Raw genomic sequence first — 19287 nt, forward strand, 5'->3', positions numbered from 1 at the left:
AGGGTTGAGTTGAGACCCATGAGTCTGACTCTAAGCTCCACAAGCACAAGCTAAATTATAAGTAGATTAATGAACTTCTATCAACCCTCAGCCTCCCTACTTACAAAATGATACTTGTCCCTATCCCCAAGGTTTGCGTCAAGAGTCAAAGAATCAGTGTTTGCCACACCCTTCCCACAGTGCCTGAGCCACAGCCAGAGTTCAATAAATCTCGTCGTCGACACTGGCAACAATACTAGCATCAGATCCCATTACTGATTCTTCTCTTTCCAATACTCCTTACAGGTCTTTCCTGCCAGACCTTGGATGATGCCACGCTTTCCTGGTTCTCCCCTTAAATTCTCTTATCACCACATTGTCTGATCCACAGAGACATCTCAGCTGATGGGCATCAAGGTCTCAGCAGCTTGAGAGTCAACCACTGCCCCTTGCCTGGACCACTTTCATCTTGTAGGTCGCCGCCCATGGCCAGACACCCCTGCTTTTCCTTCGACCTCATTCGGTAAATAGCTCTTCACCGTTGCCATACGTACGTCTTCCTCACTCGTTGCCTACCTGTGCAACATGGTTCTTTTCTCCTCTCCTCGCTTTGCCTTTGGCCTCTCTCTAGCCACACACTCCCCTCCCCTGGGCAGTCCCCTGCCTTCAAACATGTCACATACAATAACTCAGGCATTTTTATGAGTTTAAATATTCCCACCTTTAAATATCTCTAACTACCTGGCATGTGCTAACTCACGCAATATCATTGGTGGCCCTGACCCATCTCCTCGGAAGTCCAGAATCAAATATCCAGCTGCTTCTTTGACATCTCCACTTGGTTACCTAATGCACGTTTCACACTTACCAAGAGCAAAACAAAATTTGTGACATGGGTCCCCTGCCCCGAGAGCATTGAGAAGAGCAAGGTTTGTCCCTCCAAATGTAGTCTAGACCTGCTCTTTTCCCCGTCTCTGCAGCACCACACTAGCCCGAGCCACAGCTGCCTCTCAGCGAGATGACAGCAACAGCCACCCCCCTGCCCTCTCTGCTCCTGCTGTGACCCCTTCCCCGGGCCACCTCCCACACAGCATCCAGCAATGTCGCCATCGAGCCATCCCGCGTCCCTTCTCACGACGCCAAAATAAGTCCAAGTCATAACCACAACCCCTTCATGTCACAGATGAGACAAATAATGTCCTGCCCATTAAGTGACTTGCTCCAGGTCACGCAGCTGGCTATCAGCAAGGATGCGACTAGAATCCGGGCTTCACTGCCCCACCGCGCTGCCTTCGGAAGGCACGTCTTCTTGCGGCATTTACACGACTATACTCTCTCTAATAACAATTGCTTCTCCTATCCATTCAGTTTGGGTTGGCAAAGAAACAGCACAGAAGTCCAGGCCTGGGATGATTTAATCAACATGATCAGACCATGATCCTCTCCAGCACTAGATCTAAGTGCTTAATATTGAGGATAATAAAATGCAATCTGCAGAATCCATTTATATTTTCATCATGTCATCAGAAAACCAGAAGGCGGCTGTTTATAACCACAGATTGACAGACTCCACTGAAAAAAACAGAGAGAGAGAGAGAGATCTAATTAAGAATCCAGGCAACGCTCAAAAGCACCCTGGGAGCATTAAATCCTCTGATCTACCCATTGTACGCTGTAGGCATGGAAAAATGGTCAGTCCAGGAACATGTGAGTGGGGTTAGCAGGAACTATGTTTGCACATCCTCAAGTTGTCCTGGCCTTACGAAGACACAGAACAGAAGCTGCAAAGACAGACAACACTCAAAGTGAGCTTTAACACAACATCAAGTGTTAGTGATTGATTTGAGAGCAAAGAGAAAGAAGAGTCCAGAAAGAAAGTGGGCTAGTGGAGTGCTTCTGGGTTATGTATGTTGTCTCCATTGCAAGGAGCAGAGATATGCTTCAGCCATGGTGTTATTTTTACCTGGGTGTCATGTTTTTCTCCTTAAATAAATATTTCAGTTCAGGCTAATTTTGGCAAATCAGTGTATGGAACTGTCATCCGGTCCTCAGCACACTGAAGTATAAAACCTGTGAATTAGGCAAATCTGGGTCCAAATTTCAGGTCTGACACTCAGGAGTTATGTGACACTGGACAAATGGCTTCATTTCTCCAAATCTGTTCCCGTGTCTTTAAAACAGGAGCCTGTTTTATGAGGTTGGGAGAGGTTACAAAGCCTAAGTGGAAACCATCTAGTAGGATATTTAACACTGCTTGGAAGTTCTATTACTTTTTCCCCCAAGCCATATATCCAAGGAGGGAAAAACAAATCCACAACTTCAGCGTCTAAACCAGGTGGTTGCGATTTCTGTTGAGAAACGGTGCTCAGGAGAAAGAATATAGTTGAGGCACATTAGCCAGATGGGTCTGGGTTTGTAGGCGCTGGGTACAGAACCACACAGGGGCGTCAGGGTGCTAACCTCCCACACAGCGTCAGGGTTCAATGACACCATGAGGACACAACTGTGCAAGTCCAGAATATGACACATTTTATAAGAAAACTGACCTTCAAAAAGCCAATGTCATGAAGAAAAGGGGAGGGTTGCTATTTACAAAATGAGAGACTTAAGAGACAATTGCATGGTTTGCTCTTTATGGAAACCCTAGTTTAAATGAAACTTTATAAGACATTTTGGGCACAACTGGGAAAATCTGAATACATACTGGTCATTTGATAATACTAGGGCATTACTTCACTTTATTAAGACTGACAACGGCATGCTGGTTACATAGGAGAACTTGGAGATGCACGCTAAAATATTTAGAGGGAAAGAGGTCTGCTGCCTGCAATTTATTTTGAAATGGTTGAAAAAATACTTGGGGGTGTGTGTGTGTAAGAAGTAAATGGAGAAAATGTTTGCAATTACTGAAAGTAGGTGTGGTGTACATGGGTTTCTTTGAACTAATCTATCTCCCTTCCTCCTTCCTCCTCCTTCCTACTTTTCTTTCTTTTTTTCTTTTCTTTTCTTTCTTTTCTTTCTTTTCTTTCTTTTCTTTCTTTCTTTCTATGTTTCAAAATATTCATAATAAACTGTTGCCTGAGGCTAGGACTGAAAGTCATTAAGCAGTGTCTGCAGAGTACTCAGGTCAACAACCCGACCAGTGCCTTCTCATTCATTCATTCATTCATTCATTTTCCTGGAGCAGTTTCTCTTACCTGTTTTCACTGATGACAGTTCACTATCGGGCACTTACCAGTTTACTACTGGTCATTTCATTTATATTCAACCCACTCTCTCACCTGCTCACTACACACAAATGGCACTTGCCAGCCATCAAGTCAACATGACATTAGCACTGAGGATGGGAAGGAAAGGGAGGTCAAGCCCCTTGGCTTCCTGATTTGGGGCAAAGAACTGGAACTAGAGGGTCAGCCAAGTACACACAGTCCTGTGACAGTTGTAGAGTTGTGTGAAGAACTGGTAGATTTCACTACTGGAGATTCTAATGACTGAATGATTTTTAGCCAAGAATCCAAAGTAACCACAAAACTGTTGTATGTCACCGGTATTAAAAAGGCATCCAAGTCAAGTTAGAAAACTACTAGAATTCACCCAAACAAGTTATTAGATTACCAAATGAAAATAAAACGTGGTGAAAAAGAATGAGATCTTGCCATGTGTGACAACATGGATGGACCTAGAGGGCATTGTGCTAAGTGAAAGAAGTCAAACACAGAAAGACAAATACCATATGATTTCACTTATATGTGGAATATAAAAAACAGAACAAGGGAACCACAAACAAACAAAAAAGAAAAACCCAGACTCTTAAATTCAGAGAACAAACTGAGGGTTGCCGGGGGCAGGGGGGGAGGTGGGTGGGTGCAGAGTGCGATAGGGGAGATGGGTGAAATAAATAAAGGGGATTAAGGGGCACAAACTCTTAGTTATAAAATAAGTAAGTCATGGAGATGAAAAGCACAGCATAGGGAATATAGTCAATAATACTGTCATAATGCTGTATGGTGACAGATGGTGACCACACTTCTCATGATGAGCACACTTATCGCGAGTAATGTATAAAACATCAAATCCATGTTGTACACTTGAAATGAATATATCATCGTATGTTGATTACACTTAAAAATGATGAAATGCTCATTACACAGATAGGATGATCACATAGCCTATCCTTTAAAAAGTTAGTATGACTTGGGCAACACAACTATGAAGAAAAGCAAGGAAGTGATCAAAAGAAAATGAGCAGAAGGAGGAGGGAAGGAATTCTCACTGGGAGGGGGCCCAAGAAGGGGGTTTCCAAGGTGGTGAATTCTACTCCTGGATTTGGATCTACTTCTTGACACAGTGATTCCAAGACTGTTCACCTTCAATAATTAACTAAGCTCTGTGTTTGTTTCATGTGGTTTTGTAGACTTGTGTTATATTTTACAACTTAAAGAGATTTTAAAGGGAGGACTGGGAATATATAGGCCAACCTCCACTGTGACTCAACCTCATTTGCCTTTTTCTCTTTAGTAACTAAACCATTTTTCCATTTGGTTTTACTCAAAAAAAGTTTGGAACGGGAAGATACCACTTTTCAAAGGTTTTTCATTCAAATGCAACAGAAGGACACCTCCATATAATAATATTCCTCGAATCCTCTATTAAAATGGTGGCTGGCGGGTATTAAGGAGGGCACGTGTTGTGATGAGCAGTGGGTGTTATAGGCAACTAATGAATCGTTGAACACTACATCAGAAACTTATGATGTACTATATTCTGGCTAACTGAACATAATAAAAAAAAAACGGTGGCTGGGATCTATACATGTCCTCTACATAGTATATTTTAAAACAAATATTTAGATATCAGACAAAGGAACCAATGTACTGTTTGGCTTTGGAAAATAAAAGACATGTCATCTGTGAGTTTGCCATGTGAATGGCTCTGGGCAGGCACTTGGTGCTGGGAAAGGCCATAGTGCCCCTCACCCTCATCTTCTATCAATGGTACTTTTGTTTGAATCACACAGTTGTCTAGCGACACCTACTCAGCATTGGTAGGAGGCCAAGAGTCAAGACAACTGGGTTCTAGCCACAGTTCTGCCAATAACCAACAGCTTCTAGCAAATCACCTCCCTTCTCTAAGATAGCCCTACACAAATCTATAGGCCTTCTGAACCCTCCTCCACCCTAGCCTCCCACCTTGAAATTTTGATAATAGAAACAGCATCTTTTACAGAACCAAAACTGACTCATTTATGCCTCAGCTGCCCAGTGTGGTAGTCACATTGTCGTGGCTGATGACACAGGTTGTGCCCTGAACAAGGGTGCCCAGCTGAGGAGACAAGTTAAGACTAAGAGCCAGCCTGGGCTCTCTTTGTCAAACCACACCAACTCAACTACAAGAAGAGTCATGTTTTCCTAATTCACACAAAGCCACTGTCTGTATCTAAAGCTCAGACAGTCCACCCTGAGATGTCTTTTTGAGTTTACACAAAATTGCTCAAGGCGCTATCAGATAGAAGTACTATTTTTATCCCTGCTGTCCAGATGAAGAAACTGAAGTGCAGACCAGTAAGTAATTTGCCCAATTTCATATAGCTAGTAGGGGGCAGAGTCAGGACTCGAAGCTGGGCCAGTCTGGCTCCTGACCCATGTTCCTAACGCAGTATGTTATGTTGCCGAAATACGTCCGTGTCCCTGTGATTTTTTTTCCCTGTTATCAGTTGAGTTGTAAATAAATCTCTGACTTCCCACTATCTGGGCCACCTTCTTCTCTCTTCACTGTGCCTTTTCCTTATACTGTGGAATAAGAAAATAAACCCCCAAATCTAGAAAAATGTCATAATGTCTGTGCATTTATTATCCGTTCACTTAATACCATGGGGGTAAAATCATAACAAGCCTATGATGTACTGGATTTTTATCTCCATATGCAAAGAATGATCACAAATATCCAAAGAATCCAAGCTGAAATAATCCTATATACAACTTGACCCCCTATGGAAGGAAAAATAAATATCCATTAATGGGGAATGGAGGGAACGAGAAGGAAGGAAGACAAGATGCTTCATTTAAGACCATTAGGCATTTCTACAACAAAATATTTCCCTATCTTCCTCTGGTTCTTTAAACTTACAAATAATGTATTAGGGCAGGAAACCTGTTCTTTTGGCTGGTTTGTGATGAAGACAGCAGGTGGAAATCCCAGCCCACTAAAATGCCGTTCATCACTGGGCCTCATGACACGGCAGAATAATAATTGCCCCAGACTGAGGAAGCAGAGGCCATTTTGGCTTCAAGGGGAGTGAATATTGCTCAGGCTGTGTATTTAGCTCTCCTTACCTCCTCCTGCACAAATAACGGGTACCTCAACAAGGAAGGAGTCCTGTCTTCAGGCTGTTACAAAGAACTGTAAGAAAACAGTGTAACACAGGACTACTGCATGGCAATTAAAGAAAACACAGGAAGACTATTCTTTATAAAGCCAATAGGTGAGAACTAGATTTACCAAAAACACAACAAAACCAGCAATGGGAACTTCTGCCCACACATCATCTTGAAAAACAGTAACTAAAACACTAGGGAGAAGAAGAAATGAGAGAAGTTTTAAAAGGTAACTCTGTTAATAAGATGAAACCAGAGAGGGAGACAAACCATAAGAGACTCTTAATCTCAGGAAACAAACGGAGGGTTGCTGGAGTGGAGGGGGGTGGGAGGGATGGGGCGGCTGAGTGATGGACACTGGGGAGGGTATGTGCTATGGTGAGCGCTGTGAATTGTGTAAGACTGATGAATCACAGATCTGTACCTCTGAAACAAATAATACATTATATGTTTAAAAAAAGAAGAAGAAGAAGATAGTAGGAAGGGAAAAATGAAGTTGGGGAAATCGGAGTGGGAGACGAACCATGAGAGACGATGGACTCTGAGAAACAAACTGAGGGTTCTAGAGGGGCGGGGGGTGGGCGGATGGGTTAGCCCGGCGATGGGTATTAAGAGGGCATGTATTGCACGGAGCACTGGGTGTTATAAGCAAACAATGAACCATGGAACACTACATCAAAAACTAATGATGTAATGTATGGTGACTAACACAATAAAATTTTTAAAAAAAGGTAACTTATTGTTAGAACTATTCTATGTTCCAAGAGGTCCTTGATTAAATTTTAAAAACCTTTTATAATCAAGATGTCCTCCAAGATGGCCTAGAACCAAGAGCATTTTGCTAAACGTTTAATAATTGGTTTTCATGGTGTGTGTGTGTTGGGGGGAGCCCAGGTATGTAGCACTTGCCAATCTCCATGCTATAAAAATTCCCACCACTGTCGAGTTCAAGCTCAACCTGACGTCGCTGAACACAGTGAGGGGCAGATACGCACAATCTTCTCTCCTGAGCTGCTTAATAAGCTGGCTCCAAAACACCCCTGCAAACTTGCAATCTGTATTACATAGACATTATGAGGCTAACAGTTAAATACAATATTTTAAACGTATTACCATTTCTAAATATCTATGATATTGGAGAATTTATCAAATAATAATTGAAAACAAAGCATAGGACTATATGAAAATTTAAATGCTTCTAAACTTGCATATACTCCTGTGTGAAAATAATCATCTTATAGAACACACAACTATTATGATGATATAAATCTATTATCCTTTCAGATACCTGCTTCCAATTTTCTGGCTACAGGCAAGCAAAGCAAAAGGTCTCCACTAAATTCTTGAAAATTGAAGCAGTAACAATAATCCAAAGAACAGGCCTTTTGCAGGCATTTGAAATCAAATATAAGGATTTTACTTTTGTTCTCCTATAGTAAATGTTTCTGAGCTGTGGAATAGAGATCAGGTCCTCGAAAGTTTGTACCCTCTCTTGTCCTAAATTTGAAGATGTATTTCTACCTCTTCCTTTCATAGGAGAGTCAAGAATGATAGCTAAGCTAGTCATTGTTGCTGGATCCATTCTAGCATACAGCAATAAAAAAATGTTTTTTAAAGATTATTTATTTATTTCAGAGAGAGAGAGAGCAAGCATGAGTGGGGAGAGCAGCAGAGGGAGAGGGAGAAGCAGACTCCCCTCTGAGCAGAGAGCCCGATGCGGGGCTCAATCCCAGGATTCTGGGATCATGACCTGAGCTGAAGGCAGACGTTTAACCCACTGAGCCACCCAGGTGCCCCACGGCAATAAAATTTTTAACTAAATAAGTTTGTGGACATTTGCCAGGTTGTAATAACCTTTTAGAGGACAAGGGAAAAACGCACCTCACCTCTGACATAAGGACACAAACTCTCCAAGCAAGAGCCTTGACCACGGTAGGAGGTAATAAGAACTCGCAAAGCAGACCAGTTGCTATTCCCCGCTGACTGACACAGAGAGCTGCTGTTTGTAGAAGGAAGGAGGGAGGACTAATGCTGTTTGCAACAATCAACAGCTCTGTTCTTTCTTCCCCCTTTTTTTTTTTAATTGCTAGAACACCTGCTGCCTCCATCTCTTTAGCCTCATCCATTATGCAGCATGCCGGCAGTGATGGGACCGGGATATGCCATTGCACACAATGACAAACCTGATGAAAAACAAAGGAACAGACCCAACATCTCAAAGAACAGACCGCGAACAGTGCACACATTTCCTCTCCCACTCTTGGGACTGGCAGGTCCTTCAGAAATCTATTCACCAGAATTTATTGAGTTGGCATTGTACGGCACTGGGTGGAGTTAAAATGCCAAGATAATACTTGTTCTTCACATCATGTCTTTAGGGGCATTAAGTTATTATTTCACGGGGATTGGCCTTCACATTGACTCTCAGGCCTACCCAAGAAAGGAAATACTTATAGAAGCATTTCCTGGGGTCCCACAGAATCCATGTGTTAAGACACATGATGTGGAAAAAAGGCTCCATGGTCAAGTAAGTTTGGGGAATGCTGTGTTTTTTAAAAATGTATTTTTTTTTCAACTTTGAGCTTCTCAGAACTAGTAACAGGCTAATGCGTGCAGACATCCTCCAGTGGGCAATAACCTAGCATTTCCCCATCTGTCTGACTAAGACCTCTTTTTGAGAACATTCTCTGGTGTTTGAAAGCTTAGGAAACTCTGGCTTTCTACAGAGCTGGCTAACTTCTAGCCTGGGGGACTAAACACGCCCTCACACAGGTTATTTGGCCATTATCATACTGCATCCGTTGGTCATTGCTTTTTTAAAAAATGTGAATAAATCACCAAATTTAAAAATCAGAAGTGCTAATATTTAAATGACAAAGGGTTTTTATTGCTTCTCGTGGAAAAAAAAATGGTGGACTAATGGAGCATGTTGTACCCACAGACTTGCTTTCTCTTTGCAGAATATTTTAAACCAAAGTACACGGCATCCAGTTTAGGGTGACATTAAGGAAAGAAAAATTAGAAGTGCACTTGCGTATAAATGTTCAGAGAAGTGAAACAAGGCAAGTGAGAAGGGGCTTTTAAAGAGGTCTTCTGAAAAGTGGGGATGAGCTCAGATGGGCGAGGAGAAAGGAGGGATGTGTGAAGAGTCAAAGGAGGCTCCAAGAACATGAGCACAGGGCTGGAATCAATAAGTCATAAAAACAGATCACAGACAGCTTCAAAATAGAGATACAGAACACACATGTTTTATTTAAATTTGCAATTTAATTGAGGAACTCAGCAGTCAGGAATTTTAATAATTAAGTAGCTCTGAGCCATGCATAGGGTCAAATCAAGCCATTTGGCCATTAAATCCAATCTCTAAGAGGATAAACACTAGATATTTCTTAGATATATGACTAAGTAATTCCCCAAAACAATTTTCATAAAATGCCAGGTGCAAAAGCGATCACATCAAAATCCTCTCCAGTTCCAAAGACCGGGGATAGCAGGGCCTCCAAGAACCAGTGAACCAAATCGAAAATAATTCTGGAACTTCAGAGATCCTATTACTAAGAAGCAGAAATAGATTTTCAAGTGCTTGCTTTGAAATATTAAGCACTCTTCCACACAGATCTTTCCACCATCCTAGAACATTTATTAAAAACCAGTTCAAAGTGAGTCAGCTTCTAAAATAAAACTTCACCTTGCCTAAAGTCACGATGCATAGTAACTTTGCCACAATGTGATAAGCACAGTCTAAAAGGCAAAACAAAAAAATACAGAAATATTTTCTTATTAAGTTAGATCTGTGGGGCGCCTGGGTGGCTCAGTCAGTTAAGCGTCTGCCTTCAGCTCAGGTCATGATCCCAGGGGCCTGGGATGGAGTCCTGCATTGGGCTCCCTGCTTAGCGGGAGTCTGCTTCTCCCTCTGCCTCTGCCCTTGCCCTGCTCATACTCTCTCTCTTGCTCTCTCTCAAATAAATAAACAAAATCTTAAAAAAAAAGAAGTTAGATCTAACATACGATAGCTCAAAACACGTTTCTCAGTCTGAGTTAAGATCTAACTGTTGCTGTTCTATAATTTGTTATTTTTCTCATGATGACTTTTTAAAGATTTCTACTAACAACTCAAAACCCCAACCCCCAGACTTGATTAATCTTCTACCTATATTCTTAAAAGAATGCCTTGTTTTGATAAGTTTGGCATCATCAGACACAAAAAAGATCATTCTCCAAAATCTTGGGAGCTACCAGAATCTTCTCTAACCTTTTTTTTCTACCTTTGAGAATTGCCTCTTTCTTTCAGAGCAAGTCCTTCCAACCTAGGCCCTTGCTCCTGCTTACACCCCTCGGTTCCTCTCCTCTCCCTCCTCTCTGCACTGCTGACCAAGCTGGGGGATCTTTGGAATACCTGTCTGCTTATGGCAGTCTTGATTTAAATATTTCCAAATGTTTCCTACTGCCTGGAGCTCAAGCCCTACTCCTTAGACTGCTGATCAAGGAATCTGCTATATGTGTGTGATTCATTGTGTGAATTCCTTGTGTGAATTCACCACGCACATTCATGCCTCTTTGCATTTGCTCATGCCATTTACAACAGCCAGAATCCCTTCACTGTTTATTTATGCATGTCCAATCCCATGTTCAAATCTCCAGATATAAATACTCTAAAATTTCCACAAAGCACCCACAGGAGCCCATGTCTCTTGGTAAACTAAATTTCTCTCCAACTCCCAAAGCACTTACTGTCTCTCATACATGAAATAGACAGGATTTATAATCAAAAGATCTGGGCTTAAATCCTGCTTTCACCACTAATTCTCTATGTGATGTGGGGAAGGTATATCTCTGTACTATAGCTCTTTCCTCACCTCTAAAATAGGGAAAATGATAGCACTGATCTTAAGTAAGGATTAAATGAGATTATACACATGAGAGCACATGAAAATTATTCATGTAATTTACCCAGAACTGTCATTAATACTTGTATGTCTTGCCCCTGTGTTCCTGAGTAGATTAAGTCATTTAACAATTATTCACAGAGCACATATTCTGTGCCTGATATTATTCTAGACCCTGGAGATGTGGTCTCTGAATTCATGGCACCATCTAGTAGACAAGACAGATAATAAACAACATAACATATGATATAAGGTAGTGATAAGAGCTATGACGAAAAATAGAGCAAAAGTGGATAAAAAGTGGCAAAGAATGGATGGCTACTTGAGATATTTTATATTAAAAAGGTTTCACCAAAGAAGTGACACATAATCAGTAACACATAATCAGAGAATGAAGGAGGTTGTGAGGAATGCTCATTGCCATGGGAAAAGCATTCCAGGTGGGGAAATGCAGGTTCAAGGCCTATGGGTGGATGGGAGCATGGAGTTGCTGGTGAAAAAAGCAGCAAGTATGGCTGAAATGGAGCCAGTAAGGGTAACAGGGCAACAAGATGATGGCAGAGAGGCAGCTAATAGCCTTACAGACAATAATAAGGAACTTGTAACTTATTCTCAGTGCTGCTCAAAGCCACCGAAAAGAGAGTTTTGAGCAGGGAAGAGCTGTGATTTGATTAACACTTTTTTAAAATTACTCTGGCCATTGTATGAAGAATTGACATGGAGAAACAAGATGGGCAAGATTGAGGACAAGAAGACACTGAGGACACAACTGCATAGGCAGTTGAGAAAAATGGTAATTTGGACTCGGGTGGTAGCTGAGGAAGTGTTGAGAGGTGGTCAGATCCCAGGCTTATTTTGAAGATAGAAGCTAAAAGGTTTGCTGATGGACTAACCAAATATGAGATATCAGCAAAGGAGAGGAGTCGAGAATATCTATACATTCGGACCTTGAACAACAGGATGCATGATAGTACAAGCTATTCAGATAAGGAAGCTTAGATAGGAGCAGCTTTGGAAAGAAAAATCAAGAGCAGTATTTTATTCCTATCAAGGAATAAAATATCCATGTGATATCCAAGTCGAGATACTGGGGAAAGAGATATAGCGGAGCTCAAAGGCAAGGAGCTAGAGATACATGCGTAGAGGCAGACCATGAGAGAAAATCATCCATAGTATGTGCAAGAGAAGAGGTCCCAGGACTGAGTACTGGGGTGAGCCAACAATTAAAAGTCAGGAAAAAGAGGAGAGTCCAGCAAAGGAGAATAAGAAGGAATAGCTAATGAGTTAGGAGGCCAATTATAAGATGAGGATGGTCTGGAGGCCAAAGGAGAAAAAAATGTTTGAAGAGGGAAGGAATGTTCATGGTCCAACAGTGCTGAGAGGTTGTTTAAGATGAGAATGGGGCATTATCTGTTGGATTTGGGCAATGAAGGACACAGGTGACCTTGACATGAGTAACTTCTATGGAATGGTGAGTATGCACATACTCCAGAGTAGATAAAGAAAGGAAAGCACAGTCAACTCTTCGAGTGAGCAGATATGGAGAAGTTGGCAGAGATGGATGTATACTTTAGAAAGGGCACATGTTAAAGGAATGACCCAGTGGAAAAAGAAGTCAGTGCAGTAGAAAAGAGAGAGATGACAAATGAGGGAGCAAAGAGTAAATTTTTGAATATGTGAAGAGATGCAGATCACGAGGGTAAGGTCTGGCTTCAGATGTGCAGGGAGAGATCATTTATTCCAACAGAAAGAAGGCAGAGTAAATGGGTACTACAAAGCAGGGTAGATGATAAGTTTGATGGTGGGAAGATCAGCCAATCTTTTCAGGTTGCTTTTCAGAAGCTATCGGCTGAGGGTAAGGAAAAAAGAATGGCACTGGAGGTCAAGGAAAGAAAAATCTGGGGCACGAAATGATATATGGGTGGTAAAGTCGGTAAGCTGCCATTTGATGGTCCCTTCCTCCCTCACTCCCTTCTTTGGCTCTCCCTCCAGAACCTCTATAGCTTTTCAGCTGTTATCCGAGAGCACAAAATCCTGGGACTTGTGCTTAAAGGTGAGCCTGATTTCTTTGACAAACTCTAAACCTGAAAGCCAGAAGAAACTCAAAGCAAGAAGAATTTTTATAAGTTTTCAAAACAAGCAATGATATCTTGAAAAGGGGTGTTAAAACTAAAAGAACGTTTTTCTGGACTATGTGTAGCCAGCCATACCTTGGACACTATGAAAAATGCCCAGGACTGCAAGCATGGCCCTCAGCCCACGTTCAGAGTCACCTTCATCTGGGGAATCTATTACTGAATTAAAGAAGGAGGCAGAAAATAAACCAGCAAGTTATGTGTTTTGAGTTGTGACCACACTTATATATTCTGGAGCAATATAAAGGATCCTATTTTCCCCAAAACAGAAGAGAGCTCAACAAAGGTGGAAGACTGCCAGTCACTCAAGTGTGGTGGGCTTCATTTCAGTTGTTGTAGTGCTTTATTCTTATTTTTTTTTACAATTTTAAAGATTTATTTACTTATTTGAGAGAGACAGAGAGAGTGCAGCAGGAGGGGGAGAGGTAGAGACAGAATCTCAAGCAGACTCCCCTGCTGAGCAAGGAGCCCGATGACACAAGGCTCAATCCCATGACCCTGAGATCATGACCTGAGCCAAAATCAAGAGTTGGACGCTTAACGGACTGAGCCACTCAGGCACCCCTCAATTGTTGTGGTGGTTTAAACAAACCAATGTCCAACTACCAAGAGGTACAACTTACTGACTTTCCACCTCCTAGGAGGTATCATGGTCTACAGCCCAACTGACTGACCCTGTGACAAGCTTATGAATATGGTGAAAACTGCCCTTTTGACTATATTTAAGCAGAGCCATGATGACAAATCCTCTGCTGAGTCTCTCGGCAAGAAGGGTTTGAAAATCACTAAGATAAACACCTTGTCTGGGTTTCCTAGGATAATATGACAGCTTTGCAGCTTCTTAAAAATAAGAATCTCTCCACAAATGAGCTTCATGTACATTCCCAACAGATAAAAGCCCAGAGTTAGAAATCTGAGCAGCTACCCACATGCTATGATGGCCAAATAAAAGACAGGAGGAGGGGTGCCTGGGTGGCTCAGCCGTTGGGCGTCTGCCTTCGGCTCAGGTCATGGTCCCAGTGCCCTGGGATCGAGCCCCGCATCGGGCTTCCTGCTCCGCAGGAAGCCTGCTTCTCCCTCTCCCATTCCCACTCCCGCTGCTTCTGTTCCCTCTCTCGCTCTCGCTCTCTCTCTCTCTCTGTCAAATAAATAAATAAAATCTTTTTATTTTATTTGGGATTTGGGCAATGAAGGACACAGGTGACCTTATACAGGTCAGGAGGAGTGTATAAAAGTAAACGGGACACCCAAAGGGAGCTAGGATGTCATCACCAACTTTGATCTTAATCTGAATGAAAGAAAAACAGATACTTGATAATGCAGGGCTATAAACCTTGCCCAAAATTCTTGAAGGTAATTTATAATTTCTTAGATTTTAGAATGGTAATTTAATGTATGTACTGTCTATTATGTAACATCTCCAAGAGGTCTAGCTAAGTGCCCTGTAATCAAACACGGTATTTTTGTGGAAAAAAAATTTGAATGTTCAGCTGATCCTTAGACTTCAGAACTCTCTTCCAACATGGCCCAAGACAACTCTCCAAACAAGACCATAACAATGAATCAGAGACGCAGCCACACCAAATTCACAGAAGATCAATTGAAAATCCTCATCAAGGCATTTGACCAAAATCCTTACCCAGGTTATGCTACCAAACAAAGACTTGCTTTAGAAATCAACACTGATGAGTCCAGAATCCAGATTTGGTTTCAGAATCGAAGAGCTAGGCACCAGTGCCAGAAAAACTCAGAACCCGATGAGGACTTAGAATCAAGTCAAGACCAAGATCACTCTGAAGAGGAGATTCAAAGTAGAGAAGACAGACGGTGTCATACCAGCTATACTTCTTCACAATTACACACCCTCATCGGGGCATTTATGAACAACCCTTATCCTGGCATTGATACCAGAGAGCAACTTGCTAAAGAAATTGGCATTCCAGAGTCAAGAGTCCAAATTTGGTTTCAAAATCGGAGATCCAGATCCCATGTCCAGAGAAAAAGAGAACCTGATGATCAAGACTCAGAACAGAGATAAGACCAGGAACAGGATCTCTGGGATGAGAGTTCAAGAGAGAGAGAGGGAGAGTGCACAAAGAGAGGGAGCGGCAGACAGAGGGAGAGGCAGACTTCCTGCTGACCAGGGAGCCCGACGCGGGACTCGATCCCGGGACCCTGGGATCATGACCTGAGCCAAAGGCAGATGCTTAACAACTGAGCCACCTAGGTGCCCCTATATTTGTCATTTCTAAGTGACCTATTCCTTGACTTGCTTGTTTTATAAATAATCTTAAGTGACTTTCTGGAGACCCCCTCAGGGGCTGCATTCTTTAGGCAGTATTTTCTTTTTTAATAATTAAGTGTAATTGTAGTAAAATAAATAGAACATAAAATGTACTATCACAACCAATGTACAGTTCCATGGTATTAATTACATGTATGTTTTTCAACCAGCGCCACCATCCAACTCCATAAGTGTTTTCCCCTTGCAAAACTAAAACTCTATACTGCAAAACAATAACTTCCCATCTCTCTTCACCTCAACCTGTGGTAACCACCATTCTACTTTCTTTCTCTATGAATTTGACTATTCTAGGTATCTCATATAAATGGAATCATACAATATTTGACCTTGTGTCTGACTTTTTTTCCCATAGCATTATGCCTTCAAGGCTTATCCATCTTAGAGTGTGTGTCAAATTTGTCTTCCTTTCTAAGGCTGAATAATATTCCATTATATGCATATACCACATTTGCTTTATTCATTTATTCATTGGTGGACACTTAGGTTGCTTCCATCTTTGGGCTATTGTGAATAATGATGCTATAAACCTGGGGGTACAAATATCTGTTTCAATCTCTGTTTTCAATTCTTTGGGTTATATATCCAGAAGTGAATTGCTGGACCGTATGATGAAGAATTTTTAAAATAAACAGATATTATGAAGCAAAAAAAAAAAAAAAATTTGAATGTTCACATTAAATGGAGTAAATAAAGATAATGAATAGCCTGAAGTCATTTCAGATCAGGTCAGAGTTTTGCCACTAAATGAATTATGGAAAGAAAGGAAGAAAGGAAGGAAGGGAGGGAGGGACAGAGGGAGGGAGGAGGGAAAGAAGGAAGGAAGGGGAAGGGAGGGGAGGGGAGGGTAAGGGAGGGGAGGGGAGCGGAGGGGAGAGGAAGACAGAAGGGGGGAGGCAGGAAGAAGAAAACAGCAAAAACTTTTGAAAACCTAAAATTAAAAAGAAAACTTCTACTTCTCAAAGCTATTTAGGCTTTGTAACTGTGCCCAAATGACTGTGGACCTATAAAAATAAAAGCAAACATGCACACTTTGCCCTGTAAATTTTCTATATTGAACTACCAGACTCCCAAAGAGCTTTCACTTTTACCATGTGAAAAACAAAAGGAAAAAAATGAAGATTATCAAATATTGAAAATCACCAGGCAAGCCCCATATCTTTGGAGTATGATTTGTGACACTGAATGAACGGTGGCCCAGCACATGTCGGTGCTTCTGACTATAACTGTGAAGGACACTGCCAAATACTACTTGACCTTTTGGTTTCAGTGTTACCTATAAACATGATGTTGATATTCTGCTTTCTGGTAAAGCTGCAAGATGTACAATGCTTAGTGACCACATTATGTCCAACGTGAGAATAATAAGGACCATATGCCAGGTCCAAATTCCTTGTAGACAGGATCAGAGATATCAAGTTAAAAAGGAATTTAATAGACTCGGAGAGATACTTAGAGACTCATATTCATAGCAGCATTATTCACAACAGCCAAAAGATAGAAGCAACCCAAGTATCAGTTGAGAGATGAATGGATAAACAAAACATGGTACATATAATGGAACATTATTGAGGCTTAAAAATGAAGGAAATCCTGCTACATGTCATAACATCAATGAGCATTGAGGACATTATGCCACGTGAAATGAGCCAGTCACAAAAAGACAAATACTATATGGCCCCACGGATACGAGGTGCCTAGAGTAGTCAAATTCACAGAGACAGAAAGTAGCCTGTGGTGACCAGAGGCTGGGGGGACAGGGTAATCAGGAGTTATTGTTTAGTGAGTATAAAGTTTTAGTCTTGCAAGATGAAAAGAGTCCTGGATGGAGGGCTGTGTGGTTGCACAATAGGAACATTTAATGTCCCCACACTGTCCACTTAAGATGGTTAAAATGGTAAATTTTGTGTTATTAGTATTTGACCACAAAAGTAATAACAAGAAATTTAACAGTTCAAAAAGGCATGGTGTGAAGAAATATACTGAACAACCTAAAAGGTGACACAGGAACTCGACAAGGAACAGAAAAAAAGTCCAAAATGACAAGGAAGAAGAGACTGACGAACCAGGAAGTTATGGAGGAAACTAACAGGAAAAGACAACTGAACTGTTAACCCCTTGGGAATCTGCGGGGACCTTCAGCCAGCAGGTTGGCTTTCGAGATAATGTGCAGCATGGGGTTTACTCTACTCATTCTCTCCCTAAGCTGTCACTAAGCAAGTGAACGGTTTCGAAGCCTTGACAGTGATCATAAATCTGGGAGCCCCAGGAAGCAGGGCTCAATGAGTAATCGAGAAAAAAAAAGGGGGCACCTATTAGCAGCACTTCTCAATCTGACTGCACATTACAATCACCTGGAAATACAGCCCCAGCGAGAGACTCGAACTTAATTGTTCTGGAGCAAAGGCTGCCCATTTCACATTTTTGTCAAAAGCTTCCCAGGTAATTCTAATGCACAGAGAGGGTGGAAAACTACTGACCTAGAGCAGGGGTATGCAAAGGTTTCCAGACACGTAAGTCTTTTCGCCTTTGTGAGCCAAACTGTCTCTGTCACAACTACCCAACTCGACCTTTGTCTTGTGAAAACTGCCATAGACAAACACAAATGAATGGATGGCGTTTCAATAAAACTTTATTTTTAAAACCAGGCAGTGGGCCACAATGTGCTGACCTCTGCTCTCTGGGGAGAGAAGGCTTCAGATCTTCTACATAGATAAAAAAACTATTACTTGGGCTTTGGAAGGAGAATTTCAAATGCAGAGAGGAGTAGGGCCAATATAAAACACTAGTTTTAGATGTGAAAAAAAAAAAAAAACAGTGGGGAAAAAAAGAAAAAGGGAGGACAGCATGCTGACCCAGTTCCACATGTGACATGTAGATGGGAACGAAGCAAACTAAGAAGCGGGTTGTAATTTTGTGTCCCTCCTTAAAAGAGAGAGAGAACAGATGGGGGGACAATGGAAATGAGGCACTGGAAGAACAGGAATTATGACCCAGGCTGCAGAAGAGGGAGTAGAAAGGCATGTCAGCAGGGGGTAATTCTAACTCGAGGCCTGGAGTCCAAAAGTGGAGGGAAGCTGAGCCTTGAGAAGGATCATTTGGCCGAGAACATTCTGGACCACACTGGCATGCTGGCCGCAGGGACCTGGGGTTCACTACCAAAGGCACCACCAGTTCAGAAACCTGTTGCGTTGATTTCCCAGGTGGGAACAAATGTGGGGGCCGGCGGAAACCACCCCAGGAGACTGGCTCATAGATTTTAGAGATTGCAGCACCAGGGTAACAAAGCCTGGGGACTCTGCTGAGGACGAAAACAGAAACGGGCAGGAGAAAGGCTGTGGGAAATTACCTTGGAGAATTCCCTCCTCTAATTTTGGAGCAGCCAGCTCAATTCACCTCTGGGCTGCCAGGAATGTAGTTGTCCAAAAGAAAAGCTTGGAAGTGTGAGGTTCTGAATATACAGAATGTGCACCAAAGAGTGGACAGGGATCCCAGGAAACATAAAAAGGTGAGAGGCACCGCGACTGCAAATTTTTTAAATTCTGCAGGTAATGGGTATGCTTCTGTCACTGTGATCCAGGGGTAGATATACCCGGCAGAATATTCACTGA

General features: G+C 41.9%; 2 protein-coding genes across 2 annotated transcripts in view; one reads left to right on the plus strand and one right to left on the minus strand.

Moving 5' to 3' along the window:
• LIMCH1 (LIM and calponin homology domains 1) overlaps positions 1-19287 on the minus strand; it is a 321144-nt gene that overhangs the window by 201441 nt on the left and 100416 nt on the right. The window lies entirely within an intron of this gene.
• Positions 14897-15412, plus strand: LOC114197572 (double homeobox protein A-like). The gene has a single exon (XM_088021292.1). The coding sequence runs from the start codon at positions 14897-14899 to the stop codon at positions 15410-15412; it is 516 nt and encodes a 171-aa protein (XP_087877418.1).

The sequence above is a fragment of the Eumetopias jubatus genome, unplaced genomic scaffold, assembly GCF_037043125.1.
Source record: "Eumetopias jubatus isolate StellerSeaLion01/CBP00866 unplaced genomic scaffold, mEumJub1_p1.0 scaffold_2, whole genome shotgun sequence".
In the NCBI taxonomy this organism is placed as follows: domain Eukaryota; kingdom Metazoa; phylum Chordata; class Mammalia; order Carnivora; family Otariidae; genus Eumetopias; species Eumetopias jubatus.